Here is a 22,203-nt window from a genome sequence, read left to right as displayed (position 1 = left end):
GTGGTGCTGCCAGGAACCAGCCTTGGCAGCTGCAAGATGCGGTGCACGGGGGTACAGTCCTGCATGGGAAGGCAAAGGCTTACCTCCACCAAAGTTGGACAGCTGGCAGAGAGGACCAAGAGGACTACTCCGGACCACCACCCATGATGCAGGATCCACACAGCTCAAGATGAGGTGAGACCCACGCAGCCGGTCGTCATTGCAGCAGGTGCCTGCAGATGCAGGGGAGTGACTTCTTCACTCCAAGGTAGATTCCTTATTTCTTCTAGTGCAGACTGAAGACAGTGGATGTACAGCCAATGGAAATGTTACAGTTGCTGGCAGGAGCCCTGGAAACAATGTTGCAGAAGTGGTGTTCTTCTTGGAGGCAGACTGTCGAGTCTTGGAGGATCCAGTGGCAGTTCTGGAGGCCAGAAGTCACAGTGATGGTTGCAGAGGAATCCTGCTGGAATCTTGCAAGTCGAATCTGAGAACCCACCCAAAAGATAAACCCTAAATAGCCCTGAAAGGGGGATTGGTTACCAAGCCAGGTAAGCACGTATCAGGAAGGGGCTCTGATGTCACCTGCCCGGCTTGGCCACTCAGATGCTCTCAGAGTTCCCTGCCAACCTTGGAAACAGTTTCGTGCCAGAGCAGGGACTGGGGATCCCTGAACTGGTGTGGACTGATTTATGCATGGAGGGCACCAATGTGCCCTTCAAAGCATACCAGTGGCATGGGGAGGCTACAACTCCAAAGCCAGTTACACCTATTCCCAAAGGGAGAGGGTGTTACCTCCCTCTCCCAAACGAAATCCTTTGTTCTGCCTTCCTGGGTTTGATTAGATCAAGCAGCAGGAGGGCAGAAACCTGTCTGAGTGGTGGAAGCAGCTTGAGCTCCCTGGAAAACCCTGTAAGACTGGTGGTAGCAATGCTGGGGGCCCTCTAAGGAGACCCCAGAGTGCAAGGAATCATACTTTCAATACTTGTAACAGTATTGGGTGATGATTCCAACTTGTTTAATACCAAACATGCCCAGGTTCGGAGTGATCATTATGTATCTGGACATAGGTAGTGACCTATGACCAGTACATACGTAAAATGGCGTCCCCGCACTCACAAAGTCCAGGAAAATGGAGCTGGAGTTCGTGGGGGCACCTCTGCTAGTGCAGGGGTTCCCTCACACACAGGTATCTGCACCCTGTCCTCTGGGCAGAGGGGGCCTAGCATAGGGGTGACTTACAGTGACCTGGTGCAGTGACCCGTAGTGAAAACTGGTGCATGCACCAGTTTCATGTAGGCTGCAATGACATGGGCTCCCTATGGGTGGCAGAATAACTGCTGCAGCCCATAGGGATCCCCTGGTACCCCAATGTCCTGGGTACCATACACTAGGGACTTACATGGTGGGACCAGTATGCCAAATGTGGGAAGATAAATGTACAGTTACCAAGATTTAAAGGAGAGAGCATAACCACTAGGGTCCTGGTTAGCAGGATCCCAGAGGACACAGTCAAACACACTGGCAACAGGCAGAAAATGGGGCAACCATGCCAAGAAAGAGAGCACTTTCCTACTCATTTTTTAAATTATGTATATGTTTTTAAAATGTTTTTTAAATGATAAAGACAATATATATAAGTTATGTGCTCTGGGCTCCCCGCTAGAGTGCTGGAATATTCAGTGCTTTTGACTACTGATGAGGATCCCCTGGAAGAGAAATAAGGTAGTACGCATCAATTCACAAAGCAAGTAGCCATGCACACTGAAATGGACCCAGTTAAGGAAAGTTTATTGAATGAACCCATGCACCCCAAAGCGTGCATGGCAACAAACAAAATAAAACAGTACAATGAAAAAGATGCCTGGTAAGATGAAACCCAAGGCTCTTCCTTACAACCCAAAACAGAGGGCCAATAGAAGGCCTGCTAAGCAACAAAGGTTTTCATACCAAGTTTGGAACTCCAGCAGTCTCACTTTACAGCACCTGTACGACACTTCTGATGAAGCAGAAGCACTGCAGATAGACATGGAGATATTTAAGCCAAACTCTGCAGTTAGTTAGGCCCTTATTCCAATGGACTTTCTGAATGAGTCACAAACATTTAAAGCATGCTCCGGAGAGCACCAGGAGTCCAAATAGCTAGAGTGATGTGGTCAAGCAGCTTTATGCATGCCATCAACAAATAATCGTCTGGACTGGCTGCAATCTGCGGAGCACACCAGTAAAATTCCTGTAGAGATTGAACATAGTGAGCTGTGGTAAGATCATGGCACAAATTAAAATCATTATTATGAGCTCAGAATCTGAATTAGCTTCTTAAAAAAGAGTGATAATGGAAAATAAATGATTTTATCTGCTGGTGCTGATCTGGGATCTCTCTGGGTGGACTTGCATCCAATTAATCTCAGCAGCTACAAAGCCATGTACATGTGGGACGTTCATTCTCTAATGAGCGCCTTTTCTTTACTCAACCAACCAGATAATGGGGATCATTACATCCACTGAAAATGTACGCAGTGTTTGAGGAAGTCATCTAGCAGCTTCAAAACGTTGTTGAAAGTGGGAAAGTACTGACTCTGATGAAGTGAAATCTTACAGCAGACATTTCAAGTTCAAAGTCACTGTACTTTGCCAATGCAAACTCTGTTGTTCAATCTCCATTAGGGCCAAGGGGTCTCTGAGCTATTTGAAAAAAATCAATGACTAGTGGCAAGCAGCAGGGAGGATTCAATTTAAGTATTTGGGTAGGCAGTAATAATCCTCTTGAATACCTTAAATAAAGCAACAGAGGTCAGGTATAGCCCGTAGAAGCCAGCATTCTGATTATCTATTGGATCGGTTAACAGGCTCATCTTCACGAGCCTCAAAATTGGCTGCTAGTAGATATAATCCCATGAAGTATGCTGCAGCATTAGACTCCTGGGTCAGTAAAGCAAGCTGGCAAATAAGATGTTGTCAAGGGTTCACTTTGACTTTTGGACATGACTGCCATCATCAATTTAATTGGTTCTTTGTGGACACCTCCCTTTACTTCCTGGGTTAACTAATTTCTTCCTCAAGGAGATGCATGGGGCTACAGTAGAGTGCCACTTGTCCCCATATTTAACCTACCTTATCCAGGAGCCCTGCAGTCTCACAGCATAAGCAATCTGTGTCTTACAGAAGTGTGGTGGATGCACTGCAGGGTGTGGGAGAAAGGACATTGGGCTTTGCCAGAGATGGTCTTTTGTTATGTTATGTTGCAATGGACTTAGAGTGCACATACCCTTCTTGTACTTCGCACCAAGAAACAGGTGTATGAATCAAGCTTAATGTACACCCTGAAGAGGTAAGGCTAGTAAGCCTCCATAAACAGGCAGGTTTTTAGTTATTTCCTAAATTACAAATTTAGAGCGATAGTAAAAAGTTTTAAGTTTAAGATTTTAGCCAATGTTTTAAGGACAGGAGGTCCCCCCCCCCCATTTCAGAAGGAGACGCAGAGGGAATCCAAATTTCATGGAACAGGAGAAGGCACCCTTCATACAGCTGCATGCCCTAAAACTGCAGCATCTTATGCGGAGAGAAAAAAGGGGGGATAAATAGAGGTGTAGACTTTGAGAAAAAGAAAGGTTATGAGTGTACACTCTGACCACCATTTTAAAGATGCAAGAAGACTAAGTACACAAGATGAGAGAAAAGGTTGGGGGTGGAAGTATAGTAAAGCTGTTCATCTGATGTTCCTACCTAATCTAAGTGATGCTACCTTCTATACAAATTGATCATAAACATTAAATACTTTTCTCGTAGGCCATCAACCCCTAAAGTCATCTTTTCCAGTATTAGGATGTTTAGAAAGTGGGTTGTGGGTATTAATGGTACATCAGCAGGCAATATTGTTTATTTCTGGTAAGGAGCAAAACAATTGTATGTGTGTGTATATTATTTATATATATTCTTAGAAAAGGCAATTTATCAAAGTTTTTAAAACACGTTGAACAGCGTTGGGTTGAAGACACTAGCAAATATTTGATTTCCAGGTAGGGAGGTAAATAAAGCAGCAGACTATTGTGAGTTCAATAGGATCCATGTAATGGCTGAAGGAATTTCAGGGATACTGGGGCTGAAATGCTGAAAGGTCAATCTAGCCAAAGGTTTAAAACAAAAGAATGTCTGTCAAGCAGCCTACCCTCCCTTCTATCAGTGAAAACAACTTAGGTTCCAGGTAGCAACTGGGAGGGCCAATAGCCCCAGATAATATAAATGCTGGCCTACGTTTCAAGTGCCTCAAAATAAAACAACTGCCCTGCTGGAGGTCGTGTTTCCAGGTCAAGGACAGTGGAACACCTGCTAGTGGGAAGGGCGAGATAAGTGGTCAGTAAGGCTCGCTTGCACTTTGCAGGTCAATATACACACACTACGATATAGAGGAAAATGATGCCAATGCTACGATATAGAAGAAAATGATGCCAATGCATACCATCAATGGAAAACCTAGTCAGGTTCCTAGATGGGAGGGAAAGCAATTCAGATGTGAAAGATACTTGCCGGCCATAGCAGCTGGTGCCAGATCAACAGGCCAACACGGATTCTGTGCAAGCATGACAAGTCTATTGCTCCCTTCTTCCTCAGCTGTGACTGACTGTTGGCTCTTGGGCTAAAGATGCTGGTGATCTGCAAACATTTGGTGGTGAATTATATTGTTGGTACTGTCTAAACTGACAAAGCTCCTCTGGTGGAGCTCTGACGCTAGGTACAAGCAGAAGCATTAAATCAAAAGGTAGGTGAGTGAACACATCTTTGGCCAATATGTCTCCTATAACAGACCGCTATGCAGTGGTTCTGGGTCTGGCTGTGGAGACCTAGCATCACTGAAAGCGTATGTCCTCTACGTAAGAAAGCACTTCAAAGCATGCTATCAATAAAGGCTCCAATCACTAACAACTTAGACTGAGATAAAATAAGGGAGATCCCACTGCACATCAAAACACTAATAATGGAAACAAGGGACACAATACTGGGAGAGGAAAAAAAAAGTGACTGCACACCGAGACCGTGTAATGTACCCTCTAAAGGTAAAAGGGAAGCAGTTAGAGGGGACAACGAGACGTAGAGATGCCCTCTGCCCATAAAGAGATACACAACTGCTTACAATAATTCAAACAATGATGACTTTAACACCTAATGCCCATGGGGCAAGTTTTTCAGGAGTCTGGGGCTCTGTCACGCCAACTAAATAAGAAAGACATGATTTGGGATCGCCTATAGATTTGGCTGATCAACTAAGCATTGCAGACAACTCTGGATCAGGGTCCAACTTTAGGAAATGTTACACACAAATCACAGTAACAATCCAGAGAAGCCCAGTGGCCTAATGAGCTTCCTTTTCACCAGGTCTCCTTAGGGAGGGGGGGGTGGGGGTGGGGGTGGACAGAAGATAGGCAGAGTTCCTACACAATCTGCCCAACTTTCACTTCAAGATTTACACGAGCCACAATTCAACAAAGTATTCACATTTGATTCACAAAGATATCGTCCAGCCTGCTAGGACAGCTTTACAAGTTTGGTATAGCAGCAGGTATGCTGTTACTGACAGACATGCTGCGCATTACAGTGATCAGGCACACAGAAGTTCTGGAAAGTGATGAAAATGGTCCCTTTGATCCTCTTAACCCCAGTGCTAAGCATTACATCTATCAGAACTGGTAATTTTGACACAAGGAAGTCAGAAGTGGCACACCTGCGTTATTTCACAAGGCATAGCCAATAATATGTTGCCTTTGTTTCATGAAGTGGGATTCCTAGTCAAGGTGCTCGGAGACTGACCTCATTATGACCACCTTACTCTACTTTTAGCCTTTGGAAAACTGACAGTAGCAGATAGTGTCTTTAATGCAGCCTCCGATCAGGTCCAATAGCGATTAGTCCCAAGAACACAATCAAAATAATTCTGTGCACTAATTTCTACCCCTCGACTAAGGTTCAAAAGTGCCATGCAATTATGTTGTAAAACTACGCTTTGCATTTCACAAAATATGAGTGAGGTTTTCACCCTGTAACTTTTAGCAAAGTATTAAAATTAGCTGTGCTGGTCTGCTATAAAAAGCACAGAGTAGGGGCTTCAGCGTCAGAGCAATGTAACTAACTACAACATGTATTTAATTTCAACCTAACAGAGTACGAACACAAGGCTTGGGGAATATGCCAACTTTTTCATAAAATTCAGAACAATGTAAATTCTCTACCTACAAGCTCTCACCAAGCACATTCCACCAAGAGCGCATTCTTGAATTTATCTTCAAACGCCTCAATTCTGCAGCCTTTTCTTGACCATGAACCAAATTCTTACATGGGCGATCCTATATCATGGCAATTCATCAAAAAACTGCCTAAACCTTTAGTAAACAATGGTTACTTATCAGTAGCTCTCAAACGTTCTCTTGCCAAACTATATCAAATGTGAACAAGTATGTACACCTCTCAGAGAACTGGCTTATGGTAATCTCAATCTAAATAACTGTTGCACCATTTCCGGCATCAACTGCCTTGGGTATTCCCACTGAAAACCATGAAGCACACACCGATTCCGACAACCTCTCAGGATTCTGGATTACAACCCTCATATAGTACAACGGATGCTACTCTTCAAGACTTCATTATGTCTTCTACAGCCCTGCTCGCACTCTTAATCGGTCAGTAATGTTTGACAACTGACCACAGGGCAGTGATTTCATTTATGCCTCATCAGACGGGCATTTGTTGCAAAGTTCTGGAACGACTCACCATTTCTCAGGCTGCGTCACTTTATGCTGATGGAATCCTCCCAATTTTGTCCTTTATCACATTCATGCCTCTACACTTCCAAGAATCCATGGGAGATGTCTAAAAGTTGCATTTGTCAGAATTCAATATTAGGCTGTCAAACTGTTAAAAAATTGAATGACCTTCCCGGGAAGAATAACTGTCTAGGTGACTTTGGTCATTCCAAAGACCGAATTTATTCGACTTTGTCTTCCTTTTTCATTTTATATTATCTTCAACTGGATTCCAATCTTTCCACACTAGTCCTTCTGCTCTCATAACCAGCTCTCTCCTTGGGTTAGATCATTATTCACCACTTTCAACGTTTCCCTCGGCAGGAAAACTTAGATTATTATTAAAAACTGTAAGACCCTTCTTTTTCAACTGTCACTCTTATGCAATAATAAAACCACTAAACACTGTCCGGGACTTCACCCCATCCATTGCCCAGCCTATCCCAGATTTCAGAATAGTGTTCAGCAATGTTCCTCTATTAAGTACGCTTGACTATTCCCCGTACCTCTTGAAAGTAATTCTTCACTTTTCAGCTTATTCTGGTTCTGGCTTAAGCAAACATGGCCATACGTCTGAACCCATGGAAGATGGGCTTTGCCTAATGCAAAATGATTTGCCATGCCAATATCTTGCAGCACTACATAAAAGCGCAAAACAAAATATGCTCCATTTCTATGAACTAATCACTTACGTTAGAATTCAGACTATGCCATAACTGATGTTTTAACGTTTGAAAAACTAGTGTTTGACTGCTTTGAAAGCCCAGCAACATGGGATCCGTTTAAAAAAAGGTTTGCGCCCCACATTCTGCACTGCCAAGAACTACAAAAAAAAGTTTTTTAAAGGGTCCTTTATGCTATCTAGCCCGAGATTGGAGAAACGACTAACGAACCATACATGGATCAACCACCATATAGTTAGAGCAAAGAACTGTTTATAGATGTCTATTCAGATGGAAATACTGGTCTCTCACGTTTACAGTTGGAATCCCTGAAAATGTTGAGGTGGAGCAGAGATCTCATGCAAATGTAAAAGGATCACCTGGAGACGTTAAAGTGGAGCTTGGACCTCCTGGAGACGAAGATACGGTGTGCCATCCCCTGTTCTAGTATATGTGGTGGAGGCATCACCGGTAAATGTATAGGTGACACAGCAAACCCCAACCAAATGCAGGTTGACAGAGAAGGGGTGGTCACAGTGAAAAGAGGTGATGAAGGAACTAGCCTCAATCCAAATGGCTAAAGAAATGCATTAATGCATGAAGAAACAAGGCACAGGTGGTGTGGGTAACCAACAAGCCCTGACCGGCAATAAAGTAGCTTCACTTGGTCACTGACAGAATCACACAAAGGTGGACATGTAAGCCCCAGTGTTTTGTCACAATGGGGGCCATAATTTTCAGTAACAGTTAATACATTTTTTTTTTAAACTATTGGAAACTTACAACACTCTAAAATGCATAGCATGTTCCCACAGTTTGCAATGGCAGTTCGAGTTAACAGTGAAATAAAACCTATTCCATCATTTTTAAATATAAGAAGCAAACTGGTGATTCTTCCCTCTCACCCGAACCACACCCAATAAAAAACCTTTAAGTGTACAACCAGTGCACTACACAAATACAACCTTCCACTGACAACCCGTAATTTACATCACCCACTCCCTCAAACATCCATTGGCTCCACAGAATCGTGTGTGGGCCTGACAAAGGAGGATGATGGGTGGGAGGCCAAGACCTTCATATGCAACCTTTTTAAACACAAAATAATCACTCTTAGACTGCTGCCCAGGCAAAGCGTACAGTGAGCAGTTCGTGGGCATGGACCAGCAACATAGTACCGGCAGCCATGATTGTGTCTGACCTTGTGCCTTAACTACGCCATCTCCACAGCGCACCCAGCACTGGCGGCCCAGACAGAACACTAGAACTGCCAGAGTTCATAAAGCTAACTTCCATCACAAACATGTCTTGCGGATAAAACATTTCTATTAGAACTCGACACAGAGGAGGGACAGACCAAGGCTGGCTGAGATTTTAGCAGGATGAACTTGTCATGGCAAAGCGATGGAGCAGACGAGAGAACGGAGAGTGACAACGCCGATGACTCTAGAACGGTAAGCACGGACAGCACATAACCAGCCCGGCACTTCTGCCGAGAGGAGCGAGGGGGAATGGAAGGAGCTACTCATGCGATACTACAAAAGCCATAAGCAATGTTATGAAGGCACTGAGGGCTTGAGTGAGGAGAGTCCTACTGCCACTACAGATGCAAAGGAACAACAGAAGTATTAGTTGGAAAACGTACATTTGTTGGGAAGTTTAGTTAGCATTAAAGAAAAGGTCACAGTGGGTTTGCTTCCACACAAAAGTGAAGTAGGAGCAAGAGAAACAAGATAAGACCTAATGTGACAAAAGAGCTTGACGTTCTTTTCTTTTTGCTTGAGACGGGACGCAGGTTGGTCGGGCGTTGGCCTTTGCTTACCATCATCCTGATCAGGCTTAATCCTTCCGTCTGTCAAGCTCCCCTTGCCCGGACAGGGGGTCCCCTTCTGAGGGGTCACATTACACTTTAATCTGCCTATTATCCTGTGCTTTTTAAGGAACGTTGTTCGTTTGAAGTGAGCAATGCTTTTATAAGTACAGCCTCTCGCCAAGGCTGCCCACCCAGAGGCCGTAGGGCGAGTCATAAACCTACTTCTAATATCTTTTTTTCCAAAGAAAAGGGCGTGAGAATTGGAGTTAGAAAATTCAGTTGTACGGCGCAAACGTTTCGGCGGTGCATAGCTTGGGTGTCCCTTTTGTCGAGACTGTCCCTGAGTGGTAAAAATATGAGAAAGTCCATCAAAGAGTCCCTTCAGCTGGCTGTTATTGGGTAAGCTGCTGAAGGAGGGTGCGCTTGACGGGCTGGAAGAACTCTGAGGGGAGTTAGAGGAGTTGGAGGTACTGGACATTTGAGAACGGGGACTCTGAGCAGGCAGAGGGTTAGGGGGAGGTAGAAGAGGCAGTGGGGAGGTGAGCTTTTGGTTGGTGTCAGGAGCCAACACATGAGGAGTGAGAGACTCATTCTGAGCGCGCATTTTCCTCGGTTGGTAGTGCCTGGAGAAGTCTACGAATTCACCACGCGATCTGCGACCATCGGGTGATGGAGTGAAAAACTTAGTCAGGCCGTCAATGAGCCCTTTGCTTTTCTTGTTAACTTTAAGTGTAGCGGCAGGTAGGTAGGTGGAGGTGGTTTTGGGGATGGCACCAGGCTGGGCAGGGTCTTTAACAGCCAAGCTGCTGCTTGCGTCCTTCAAAGATGCAGCATGACCAGATGGAGATGTGGTACAGACTTTAATCTTTTGACTCCTACCAGGTGACCCTCTTCCTGTGAGCGCACTCATGGATCCTTCATCACTGGTCACAGACCTACGTAGGGAAACACAACAGGTTTGAAGAATGAGCAGGAATCAATATCATTTTAAGCACCACACTATTCAAAACACAAGCAGCAGCAGTCATGAAACAAGGATACAAGTGCTACCAGGAGTCTTCTAAAATCATTGCATCACTGAGGAGCGATCTATAAATATTTATTCCTCGCCATCACCATCTTTGTTTGCTAAGCAACAAAGTCCCCATGGTAACCAGCAGAACACAGTGAAAACCAAAGCTTGAGCTAAGCAACACTTCAGCGTGTGACATGTCACGGGGCGCTTAGCAGACGGAGGGAGCTTGCACACAAGTGAAGTCCTTACTGCCTGTTATTGAAGCGCAGCAGCTAATCGCGAGCAGGGCGACTATCTCCCCCTAAGCAAAGCCAGCTGAGCATGAGGGGCACGGCAAGATGAAGGGCAGCGCAGGGGCACGGCAAGATGAAGGGCAGTGGAGGGGCCAGGTCACATGACACCACCACAAAGAGCAGATGTCGCAGGCAAAGGATCGCAGCGAGGGAGACAAGCCACTTAAGAGCCAAGTTTCGCACCTCACAAAGGATTAATGGCTGAGGCAAGCACTGACCGACACGCAGCTCTACCGGAGACTTGCACACACAGCTTTGCTAGTGCAGCTCACTTTGGGCATAAACCCTTGCTAATGGCATGCTAAGGTTAAACCTATGACCTGTAGTAAGCAGACGCGATTCCAGCATTGAGACCTACACACAGCTCTCTGCCAGTGCAACTCACTATTGACAGAGCGCTGCTGCTACATACAGCATTGCACCTCAATCCTGACCAGGAACATCATCTTTTATTGCAGTACGGAGACTATGATAAACCGCTCTGAGCTGTGCCAGTGCGCCATTCTCCTGGCCTTGTGCCTTGGAAGTTGCTGGGGCATAGGGAATCGCAAAATAGGACACTGCCAAGGTACCTCAATCGTTTCCTACAGCAAACAATGAAACCTGAACAGTGTTCCACCAACGCAGACTTGTTCAAGACACTTTCAGACAATGCACCTTGCCCAGACAAGTGAACTACGTTACACCCAGATCCATTTCTATAAACATTTCAGTCCTGACCTGTTAACCACCTGCTAGTTCAGTACTGAAAGAGAGGCACTGTAGCAGTCCAGCTCCGATACACTATAAACCTAAAATGCAGCGCCAAGGGCCACATACAGCAGCGCCACTGCAAAGCCAACGTCGAGAACTATGTCTTATTCACTAGCGTCGGACCCATGAACACCTTTACAGTCCATCGTAATACTCACCCACATTTCCTCCCGCTATTTCAAACAGACACAGCTTGGTGACCTGGAGCGCCCCCTTTAACAGAGACGCATGCATGCATCTCTCCCAATGCGCTGAAACCCGACGTGTAATCTGCTACTGCAGTACTGAGGATTCCCAAAACGCTCTTCCTATGAGACTGCCTCATAATGATGCAGTACAGGGACCTACACGTGTCTGCGACGAAGTACTCCATTTCAATACAGAGAGATATTCAAGGACACACCTCTCATTCCTGACCGATCAACCACTCATAGCAAACTGAGGCCCACAGACAGGATGGACCAGGAAACCAAAATTTTGAAATACTGTACTAAGCTACACACAGTCTTGCCAACATGTCTCAATCTAGGCACAAAGTATCCCTGAGATTCAAAAACTGGGACCCACAAATAAGCCTTCTTGCCTGCAAACATTTTAGCGTTCAATTTTGTAAAAATTCTGGTAAATTTCTTTGAATCAATTTTGGGGTGTCTTGCATGACAACAGAACATGTGTGTCACGCTTAAATGGGACACAAGTCATTATAAAAGGGACAGACAATGTAAAAATCTCTCCTGTGAGACGTTTTCTGTTCGAAACAGTTCCACGCAAAAATAAACTGCACAATTTTACACCAACAAAAATTGTTTCTCTAAAGTTCCTGGGCATAATAATTTTAAACATCTCTATTCCTAACCTGCACACCACCACCTAGCATCAATGAAAAATTCCGGCTGCTTTGTCAATACATTTAAATGCGGACCTGTAGTTCCCCTGGAATTCCAATAGAAGCCCAGGTTCAGCCCTGCAAATGCACCTCAATCCTCCACTTTCTACATAAACTCCTACAACAGAAGGGAGACCCATACACAGCTTTGATAATATAACTCCATCCTGACTGGTAAAGTCCTCATAACCCTAGTACTGATATCCAAGCACAGCTATGGCAATGTATCGCAAATTCTAAACCTGCGGCATCCCCTCGTCTTTCGGTACTGAGAACCACAGAGCCATACCCACATTTGATTCCAGACATGCCATAACAAAGACATTTAAGTACTGGAATTCACACACAGTTCTGTCAATGCACCTCGACCATCGATGTGTGGCATCCCTAGGTGTGGCAGTGGTGAAAGCCAAACAAATCTAGACACTCAGCTACTAAAAAACCCTAATCAAGGATTATGAAGTCACAAAAAAGCCATAACAGCTAACACCAACTCCAAGCACCTTTGTGCCAAAGATACATCAAGGTACAACACAAGTCCATAATAGTACATCTACCCACACAGAACACTCTTGATTCTCCCCCACGCTCCCCCAAACACCATACCACCATCACGACTCATTCCCTCACAAAACCCAGGCAGAAGCATCCAAACTCCACCAAAGGCTACACACCACATGCAGTGTGCACATACTCCAAGCAAAACAATATCAGAAATATACATTTGCAAACCAAGATTGCCAGGTGTGGAGAAAATTGAAGAAAACTAGAACCTACAACATTCGTTGCTTTATGTTGTTTTTCGGCCGACCAAGAGGCTTTGCATATCGTCGTTTTATCTGAGCAGCTTTCTCATGGAGGAACTTTTTCCCCTGTCTCATTGGACTGCAGACCTGACAAATCCATATGCCTGTGAGAAAAACAATCAAATTAATATTTCAACAAAGTATATAAGTCACTTATTTGAAGGCTAATTCAGCAACTCAGATCTGAGCCGCATCTCCTGGCGAACAAGTGGTCTACTGCCAGGCTGTGTTTTTAGTTCATATATGGTTTTTAGATGCTACGGAAAAGGCGCCCTTATTCATTCAAAAGTCTATGGAGCTGCGGCGGAGCACTAAAGATTCATCTATGCTGTAGGATTCCTTTGTCCATAAAGGGCCTGATGTATATTAAACAAGCAGCAATGCAGTACAACTTCAAGCCTTAAGCCCAACCAACCCTAGAGCCCCATCACATCTTTCTACAGAATCCTACCTTTTGGCATTCTGGACAGTGGTGGGTCACAGCATTCCATGTGGAAGCCTCGGTCGCAGGAGTCACAAAAAAGCATATTATCCTGGAATACACAAAGTACAGTGACTTACAGCTACAAGTAGGATAAGTGAAGATTGGCTATCCGAAGAGACTAACAAGCAAAAAAGGATTAACACTCAGCGCCCCCAGACACAGCTACAATAGTCGGAAAGAGTGAGTAACCTAAGAGTAACTGGTATGCTTCCAAAAATTGTTTCACAATTAATGCACGAATTGTTAGAGATCTCGCCATATTTCCCACCATCTTACCACAGCAAGGTGAGAGCACAGGAACCATTAAGAAGCTTTAAACACAGCTCTAGCGCCAAAGGGTCATACAGCCATTTAAACATCTGGAAGTACCACTTCACTTGCTGCTGACACCGTACATTATCACGTGTTAGGCTGGAGAAGGAAATGTTGGCGTCTAGCAGTCTTAGCGGCTTGTCATCGGTATTCGCTCACAATCCATACACATTAGAATATCTTCATGGAACAGTTTTTAAGTAGATTTTTAACTTGAAAAAAAACAACATAGAAGAAAATCTACCCATAGGAGACATTTTAACCTTTAAAACAACATTATATCCGAAAAGTACATTTACAACGAGAACACCTTTTTATAAAGGAAAACGTAGACAGGCATAATATTATATACTCCATCTCAGTCTTAAACAGACAACTCAGCTTGAAGAATTACAGAACATATATGGACATCTATATCATCATGCAATGCTAGGTCAGTGAGAAACTGCTTTTAAAGGTAACAGTGGAAGGATCAAGACACGTTTTATTTAAACAATATTTAGGAAATCTGAGCAGCAGAAGAGTTGCTTATGGATCACAGGATGATATCCAGGTTAAAGAACTAGTATTACACTTGTGGGCCTGGGAAACACCTAAAATTGTACACCCCAAAATATTTCCTCAGCAGCATGCTTACGTGTGGGATGAATTGGAGTTTGTGTTAAACCTCAATTTCATGAGGCAATGGGTTCCAGAGAACGCACCACACAACATATTAAAAATGCAGTTAGACAAGAAAGGACAGACTCAAATGAGTATAGGGCAGGAATAGAAATGTAGAAGATGTAATACAAACATCCATGAATGATCTCCCTTCCCTAGTAGGAAGAAAATCTTTCCTAAGAACAGAAGCCTCGAATGCCATGGACTTCTGTTATGTTCACAGTCTTCTTCCCTTGAAATGGCATGAATTAATGTCTTTCTTATTTGAGAGGTTCTTCATCCTCCTTACGGGCACGTCGTTTCTGCTGCCTTGATCTATTTATAGCAGCTGGAGGAGGTAAAGGGAGCACAGAACGATTCGATATCACTGGCACGGAAGGATGTGGATTTCGGACAGCGACTGTAACACTAGGCATTGTATGAGGCTGCAATGCAATTGTGTAACTCTTGTTCTGGCAGGCAAGTCATCTTCTGCCAGGGCTAGGAGTGGGGCCCTCTGTGGAGGGCTGAGGCTCCAGAGGACGACCCTCAAGGATGCACCTCCAATACCTCATCTTTTCACTAGATGTCGAGGTACAACCCCCTTGATGGTACTTCCGCTGAAGTCCAAAGGCTCTTGGCAAGGAGATGGTTACCGATGGCAAACATCATTAAGTTAAACCGCGCCACTTCTAGTGTCCAGACAAGTGAGATCTAGTCATTAAAAACATTGACATCAACCAGGAATGAAAATGATGGGATGTAAAGTCAGAGTCTAAATGAGGTATCAAGCCTTGTCACACCCAGAGTACCCTCAAGTTGAGGACTCCCTCACCTTGTTAAAGGTGACATGACAGCTACTCTGATCTCTGCCCTTATTTGGTCCTAACACACCTCCTTCTCTACTTCCCACATGCCATCCTTGAGCAAGACATCTCAATGTTGTCTGGAAATCTACTGGGTCAGAAGGCAGATGAATCAGTTTTCATGCACTTCCTTTCAGGCATTGAAGAAAGTTTACAGTTCAAGAGAAAAAAAAGAAAGGTGCACCTGCCTCCAAAGAAATTACACCAAAATAAAAGAAAATGTTGATACATTTCCAGTGATGGCATAGCCTCCCCCACTCCCCACAAGTAAAACGGTTTCCATCTAACAAAAAAAAAAAAATATATATATATATATATATATGTATATATATATATATATATATATCCTTTAAAAAAAATGGCCTCTGAGAACGCACAGCTTGATGGGAAGGTTGCGAGTCCTTTGTAAGTCTTAAAAACTGCAGTACCAGTATAGCATTTTGCACTCAAAACATTTAAACGCCTATCTAGTGTCTATATTTTCCATTGTTCATTTTAAAAGGAAGCAAAAATAAAAAAAAGTAATGCTAGAAAATGCTTCCCCAGTAGGTAGGTGTTGTGTTTTTTTTAAAGAAAACAGGCATTTGCAAAGCCAACAGTTCTGGCTTAATGCACTAGACATAAGAATAAAAGTAATCAAGAATAAAATACTCTTTAAAAGTTTCATGAATAGGCCTACAAAAGCAATTAAAAATGAGCAACTGTAAAAAAAAATAAAAAAAATACATTAAACACAATAACGAAAATGGAAATAAAGGCAGGAATTTGCCTAGCAACTCTAGCAATTAAGTAGATTACTTTTTAGGTGGATGTGAACACGCAAAATGCAGTCATCACAGTAAACATGACTGAAATGGACTCACCTTTTGCCAGACATTAAGCCATAGAGGGTGAAAGAAAAATGACTAACACTTGAATGGACCAATGGATGAAGAGGGCTAGCCGATGTCTTTGTATTTGTGTATGCATACATAAGTATTTTTATTATCAATATTTTAGAAATGATGAGGCAGGTGAGAAATGAGGAACAGTAGCTTTGCGAGACCTAAAAATATAATGCAATTAGGGTAACTGGTTATCATACGTACAGCGATATTCTACTGTTTATGGGCATAACGGAGAATCTTGTGACAACAAAGTGGTCGGTCTTGGACTGCGCTGACCAGACACAATGTCTCCCTCCATAACCACTTTATAACACAGAAAGCAATATATTCATATTACCCTTTTTACTTTCATTGTTGCATACATCACATGTTTAACAGGATGGTGTCAGTATGGAGTGTGGGAAATATAAAGGGCCACAGTATGCAGCAGAGTGAATAAATAGGAGCTTGGGCCTCTGTGCACCACAAAGGACTGGCAACCAAATTTAATTAATGATCTCTTATCCACTCAAACGTGTTTTTAAATTGATTTGATCGAGAGAGACTGATGATGAAATGACTGCTATTGAAAAAAATCAACTAGGACACAGAGATAATAATCACAATAACTATTGGGCAGGGACAACAGTGAACTAGTTGCTGAAGCAGACTTCAGTTTCCTTGCACTTGAACAAATGGTGTAGCCTATCCTCCAGCATAACCAATGGTCTTCATGCAGGCTTGAGGAAAACAATGACTGTCTTACAGCTAGATGATTTAAAGTTCCTAAAGGTTCCTTTAACTCCCGCACTTGTCTCACTTCAGTATTTTATATTTCCCAAAACAACCAAGCACTGTGCACACTTATTAGTGGAAATAACTTGCCCACTTTTATTGATATAGACATGTGTAATTGCCCATAAGTATTTAAATTCAGTTGATGTGGAGAGGCCTTAATTTCACTGCTAATTAAATCACAATTATGTTAATACAATAATCAAACTTAGTTGGTGGTCTCATAAATCAAGAACAATCCGTTTCAAATAAATTCAAAATATAAAATCAGAAATTGCAGTGACTGATCGGCCCTCGAGTCCTGGCATCTGTTTGTCATGTCTCTTTGACCCATTTTGTCTGTAGGCAATCTCATTTCTTTTCTGAGGGGGCTCAGTCCATAGTGTTCATTTGACCATGTTTCTCCGAGGAGGTGGTTTCTAATTTTTGGATTAGGCCTAACTCACTACCTGGCGTGTCTCTGTGACCTGCCATCCGTCCTGGAGGGTCTGGGCTGCGGGTGCTGTGATCCGCTTACTCCCCTTAGCTGGCCTCTTTTCACCCTGCCATAAGGCATCCCCAGGTGTGTGGCCTTACATCTGAACACTGCCTTACTGGGTGTGCCTAGCGATTATTTTGGTAAAAACGTCTATAATTTCCGCCATGCTGCCTGAGAGGCTTACGTCTCCAGGTATCCACCCCACAACCCACCTCTCTTTTTATTTAAAATTATGGGCAGCCTGGCTGTGCCATCACTGCGGCCAGGTTTGCCAAGACGATCTCCATTTCTACTGATGATAGGTGCACGCCGTCTGGTGTGTACATCTCCGGTCGTCTGGGGTGGATCAAGCCGTGGCGTATGCTCTCAAGCCCATTTGCAGACTGCAATGTTCAGTTTCCTTCTGGAGTTGTCCACTGCCTTGCTTGAACAATCCCCTATCCACTTTGTCCTGGGGATTATTTCAGACCACGTGATGGTGGTGTTGCAGCATAACCTTGTTATTTCCATAAGATCTTGTCTGATCTCACTTAGCAGACTCTTTATCCCCACCGTGGCCAGATCGTTACCCCCCTTCCTCCAGGTGTATGATTAAAACATCCAGATGTCTCTGAGCTGTGTCTAACAAACCTCGCACGGTCTGTGAGAGCGGATCCCACTTCATGCCAGGGAATCCCCACAATTTGATTTTTTTTCGCTGTTAGGCCTCTTCTAATGTTATTGATGTTCTGATTCCACCATGTTTGATGCCCCTTCCAGGTGTGGCCTTTTCTTTAACAGGGTGCTAGGTAGCACAGCCGGAATATGGCCAACACCGAGGCTCCTTCAGCCAGAGGCTTTTATACTGCAACTATCCTGATCACATGGCGCCATCCGAGTTCAGGCCAACTACGGAGATGCAGTAACAGAGCTCTTGGAGTGTGGTGGCACGGGTTGATGCGAATCAGAGCTCCACTGGACTAAAGGGAGGAGGTGCTGACGCCAGGAGGCCTGCAGTGCAGAGGTTCACTTGAAGTACGGAGCTGGGAAGGCTGTTTTTAAAGTTATCATCCGTAAGGTAGCATTGTGTAAAGATTCAAAGGGTTTTCTCATGCGTTGAGTAAGTACCTCATTTAGATTCCATGTGAATGATGGTACCATTTCTTGGTGGTGCTACGCTCTTTGGTCCTTCCAAGAATCTCTCTACCACTAGTGCAGTGAAAAAACTTTTACACATGTCCTCTTGCATAGGCAAGTATTGCTGCTAGATGAGCTTTTAAGGATGCGTATGTTATACTTTCTTGTAGAAGAGGAGTTAAATATTTTAAAACTTTTCCCTTGTGATTTGCTTCACTAATCCACTCTTTACACATCATAGTTAATATCTCTTCCATTTTGCCACATAACATTTTCTTGTTATTGGTTTGCTTGCTTCCCTTTATACGGACATTGTCTTTTTGATAACTTCATGTGTTTGAATTCTCAGTCTTCAGGAGCCATGCCGTTGGATTCGAAGATTCTTGTTCAGGGTTAAATATCCTTCCCTTTTCCACTGATGAGTCATTCTGTTGTCTTGGAAGCCTTTGAAATCTTCCCCGAGCTAGTTGCACTATTTCTGAGTACCAGGTTTGTGTTGCCCACTGTGGTGCAAATTACATTAAGGTCATGCAACTTTCTTGCATTTGTTTATCCCTTTGTGCCACAGTGGAATTTGGGGGACAGGTGCATTCAAATGTACAGAACCAGTTTACTGAAAGGGCATTTACCCAGTGATCGTATGTGTGGTTGCCTGAGGCAAAGTACTGGCATTTCGTATTCTGAGGAGTTGCAAACAGATCTGCCGTTGGGGTGCCCCACTTCTGAAGGATCTTCAGTACTACTCTCTGGTTGCGCTCACATTCGAAAGAGCATAAGGCTTGCCTGCTCAGTTTGTCTGCTTCAACACTGACCTTCCCTGGTAAATGCACTGCTTGAATATCAATGTTTCTTTGTATTGTCCATTTCCAAAGTTGCTGAACTAGCCTTGGTGGGGGGTGGAGATTGAGTCCCTCCTTGTTTGTTGATGTAAAACATTAATGTATTTTCTGTTTGAATCAAAACCAACTTTCCTAGAAGTTGCTTTTGGAACACTTTCAAAGATAGAAATATTGTTTTTAATTCTAGGATGTTGATGTGTAGCACCTTATTCTTCTCCTTCCACATTTCTCATTTTCAGGGATCCCATGTTTGCACCCCATCCCATATGTGTGGCATCTGTGGTCACGGTTCAGAGATGGAGTTGGTTGTAGAAATGGTTTCCTTAGTATGTTTTTTTGTTCAACCACACAATTTCCTCTTGTATCTTCTGCAAGACAACCACTAAATCTTTCCAACTCCACGTTGCTTGCTACCATAGATTCTGAAGCCATTCCCACACTGGTCTCATTTGAAGTCTCGCATATGAAATTAAGAGAATGCAGAATGCCACCTTACCCGATAGTTTCCCCACTGTCCTCTGTCAGAGCTTGCCCCTTGCAGTAAAGGAGCCTCCCTGCCAGAAGGGATTGTGTTCTTTTCTCGTTGGGGGGGAATGCTTTCCCTTAAATCGAGTTTATACTTGAAAATCTTTTCTCAGGTCGGTTCTGATGAGGACTTTTCTATGTTCAATGAGAAACCTAAAGTGTACACCACAACTTGAATGTTCTGCTTGCATCTTAGGTATGAGTTTGCTCTTACTAGCCAATCTTCAAGGTATGGATATATATCTCTGCCCTTTATTCTCTAGTACGCTGCAAGACACTTTGGGAACTCTCTTGGTGCTGATTTTATCCCAAATGCTAGCATTGTTAGCTAATAGTGTGTTCAGTTTTTTACAAACCTTAGGTATGTTGTTTTGCATTCACTGTAATGTGTAAGCAAAAACAATTGCAAAGGAGGGAGGAGGTACCCGTAAGACCATCAGGCGGGGAAAACACAAATCCAAGTACAAGCATAAGATCGGAGGGGGTCACTACACGCTCGACAACTCGCAGCTCACAACAGTAACAGGTAACTCGGCCCCCTTGACACATACCCCCAATCTAATCTCGATTGTTAACATATCAACAGCTATCCTGAACAAATCAACATCCTCAAAAAAGGCTTAGGGTTTGTACCCACTGCGTTACCTGACTTCACACAACTGCATATTAGTCTTTTTAAGTTTATACGCAAATGCAAGCTTGACAAATACTTCCAAGACAGCAACACTCCACCTCAAGTTGCTACTGCTCTTTACAACACCTCTAGTTCTAAGTCCATTAAAATGTTAAGGATGTCCAAACCCTGCTGTCTATTGAACATAATGACGGCTCTCTCCCATCCCTTACAGAGATTCTTGCTGACCTAAACATAGCCCCCAACACCAGGGCACCTAGTGGTCTTAAAACCACTTCGAAATTCACACCTGTCATACCCAGGGACTATGCAACTGAATCTTTCTATAGCAAAATAACTAATGACCTTTATACCATGGAGGAACAGTACCATCTAGGACAAAAGACTATTTCCATGCACAATATCACCAAAGCGGAAAAACAGGCTTTATACTCTCTCAAGACACACAAAGATATTGTAATCAAAGAAGCTGATAAGGGAGGGAACATTGTCATTATGGATAAAGCAGACTACATCTCTGAATTGGATCGCCAACTCTCTGATAATACTGCCTATCAGAAACTGAACTATAACCCTATGTTGGGGGTGAACAGTTGCGTACAGCAAAAACTGCTAACGTGGCTTGATCTTGATCTCACCTCAGATATGGAGTATAAATATCTTTACAACACAACACCTACATCGCCCTGTATTTACATCTTACCCAAGATACACAAATCAGAGACATTCCCCCCCAGGCAGACCCATTATTTCCGGCATAGGTTCCCCCACGGAGAAGTTATCGGAATATATTGACATCTTTCTTCACCCTTCGTCCACAATCTTCCTTTATATATCAGGGACACCAAGGATTTGCTGTGTAAGGTCGAAGATTTTGAATGGAATGAGGGTCACTACCTAGTTACCCTGGATGTTATTTCACTATATACTAGCATCCCTAGAACAGAGGGCTTACTTGCCATTCAACATTACCTTGACACCAGAGATGCCTCTCTAATTGAACACTCAAACATGTTGCTGGACCTTCTAGGTACGGTCTTAGATAACAATATCTTCATGCATAATGGTTGCTGGTATCGCCAAATCCACGGAGTGGCTATGCATGCTAAATTTTCTCCTTCATTTGCGAATCTCTATATGGGATACTTAGAAAAAACATGTGTGGCAATTCTGTCCCCCCACCCTAACACAACACATCTTGTATTGGGGAAGGTATATTTACGATATTTTGATCTTATGGTCGGGTAACATATGTGCACTGGTGCTCTTCATTCAACATCTAAATGCGAATACTTTTAACATCAGATTTACATATGAAGCCAGTCAGTCTTCCATCAATTTCCTTGATCTTACACTCTATATTGACCATGGCAGGATTTGTACTAAACTATTCAGAAAACCCACAGCATGTAATGCGATTCTACATGCTACCAGCTTGCATCCTAAGTCTCAGATAAAGTCCATCCCCTTTGGGCAAAGCACTAGGATTCGCCGAAACTGTAGTGAGGATGGGTTTTTTCAGGAGGAACTGCACAAAATGGAACTACGTTTTAGACATAGGGGTTACCACCCTCACACTTTGAAAGAGGCCAGTAATAGGATTAAGAAAATCAAACGCTCCGACCTCCTCATTAGCTCCAAAAAA

At 43.5% G+C, this 22,203-nt stretch overlaps 1 protein-coding gene across 5 annotated transcripts in view; it reads right to left on the bottom strand.

The window, feature by feature from the left end:
- KAT6B (lysine acetyltransferase 6B) overlaps positions 1-22,203 on the bottom strand; it is a 346,743-nt gene that overhangs the window by 124,010 nt on the left and 200,530 nt on the right. For 3 of the 5 annotated variants that reach the window (XM_069240850.1, XM_069240854.1, XM_069240853.1), the window contains exons 5-7: positions 13,453-13,534; positions 12,973-13,105; positions 9,258-10,183 (exon numbers count right to left, since the gene is read on the bottom strand). In XM_069240850.1, the coding sequence (XP_069096951.1) occupies positions 9,258-10,183; positions 12,973-13,105; positions 13,453-13,534 (1,141 nt within the window). The remainder of the gene's footprint in view (positions 1-9,257; positions 10,184-12,972; positions 13,106-13,452; positions 13,535-22,203) is intronic. The other 2 variants (XM_069240852.1, XM_069240851.1) reach the window with 1 other exon arrangement.

Source organism: Pleurodeles waltl, chromosome 6, assembly GCF_031143425.1.
Source record: "Pleurodeles waltl isolate 20211129_DDA chromosome 6, aPleWal1.hap1.20221129, whole genome shotgun sequence".
Classification (NCBI taxonomy): Eukaryota; Metazoa; Chordata; class Amphibia; order Caudata; family Salamandridae; genus Pleurodeles; species Pleurodeles waltl.
Note: the sequence above shows the minus strand (reverse complement) of the source record. Positions and strands in the feature narration are given on the sequence as shown.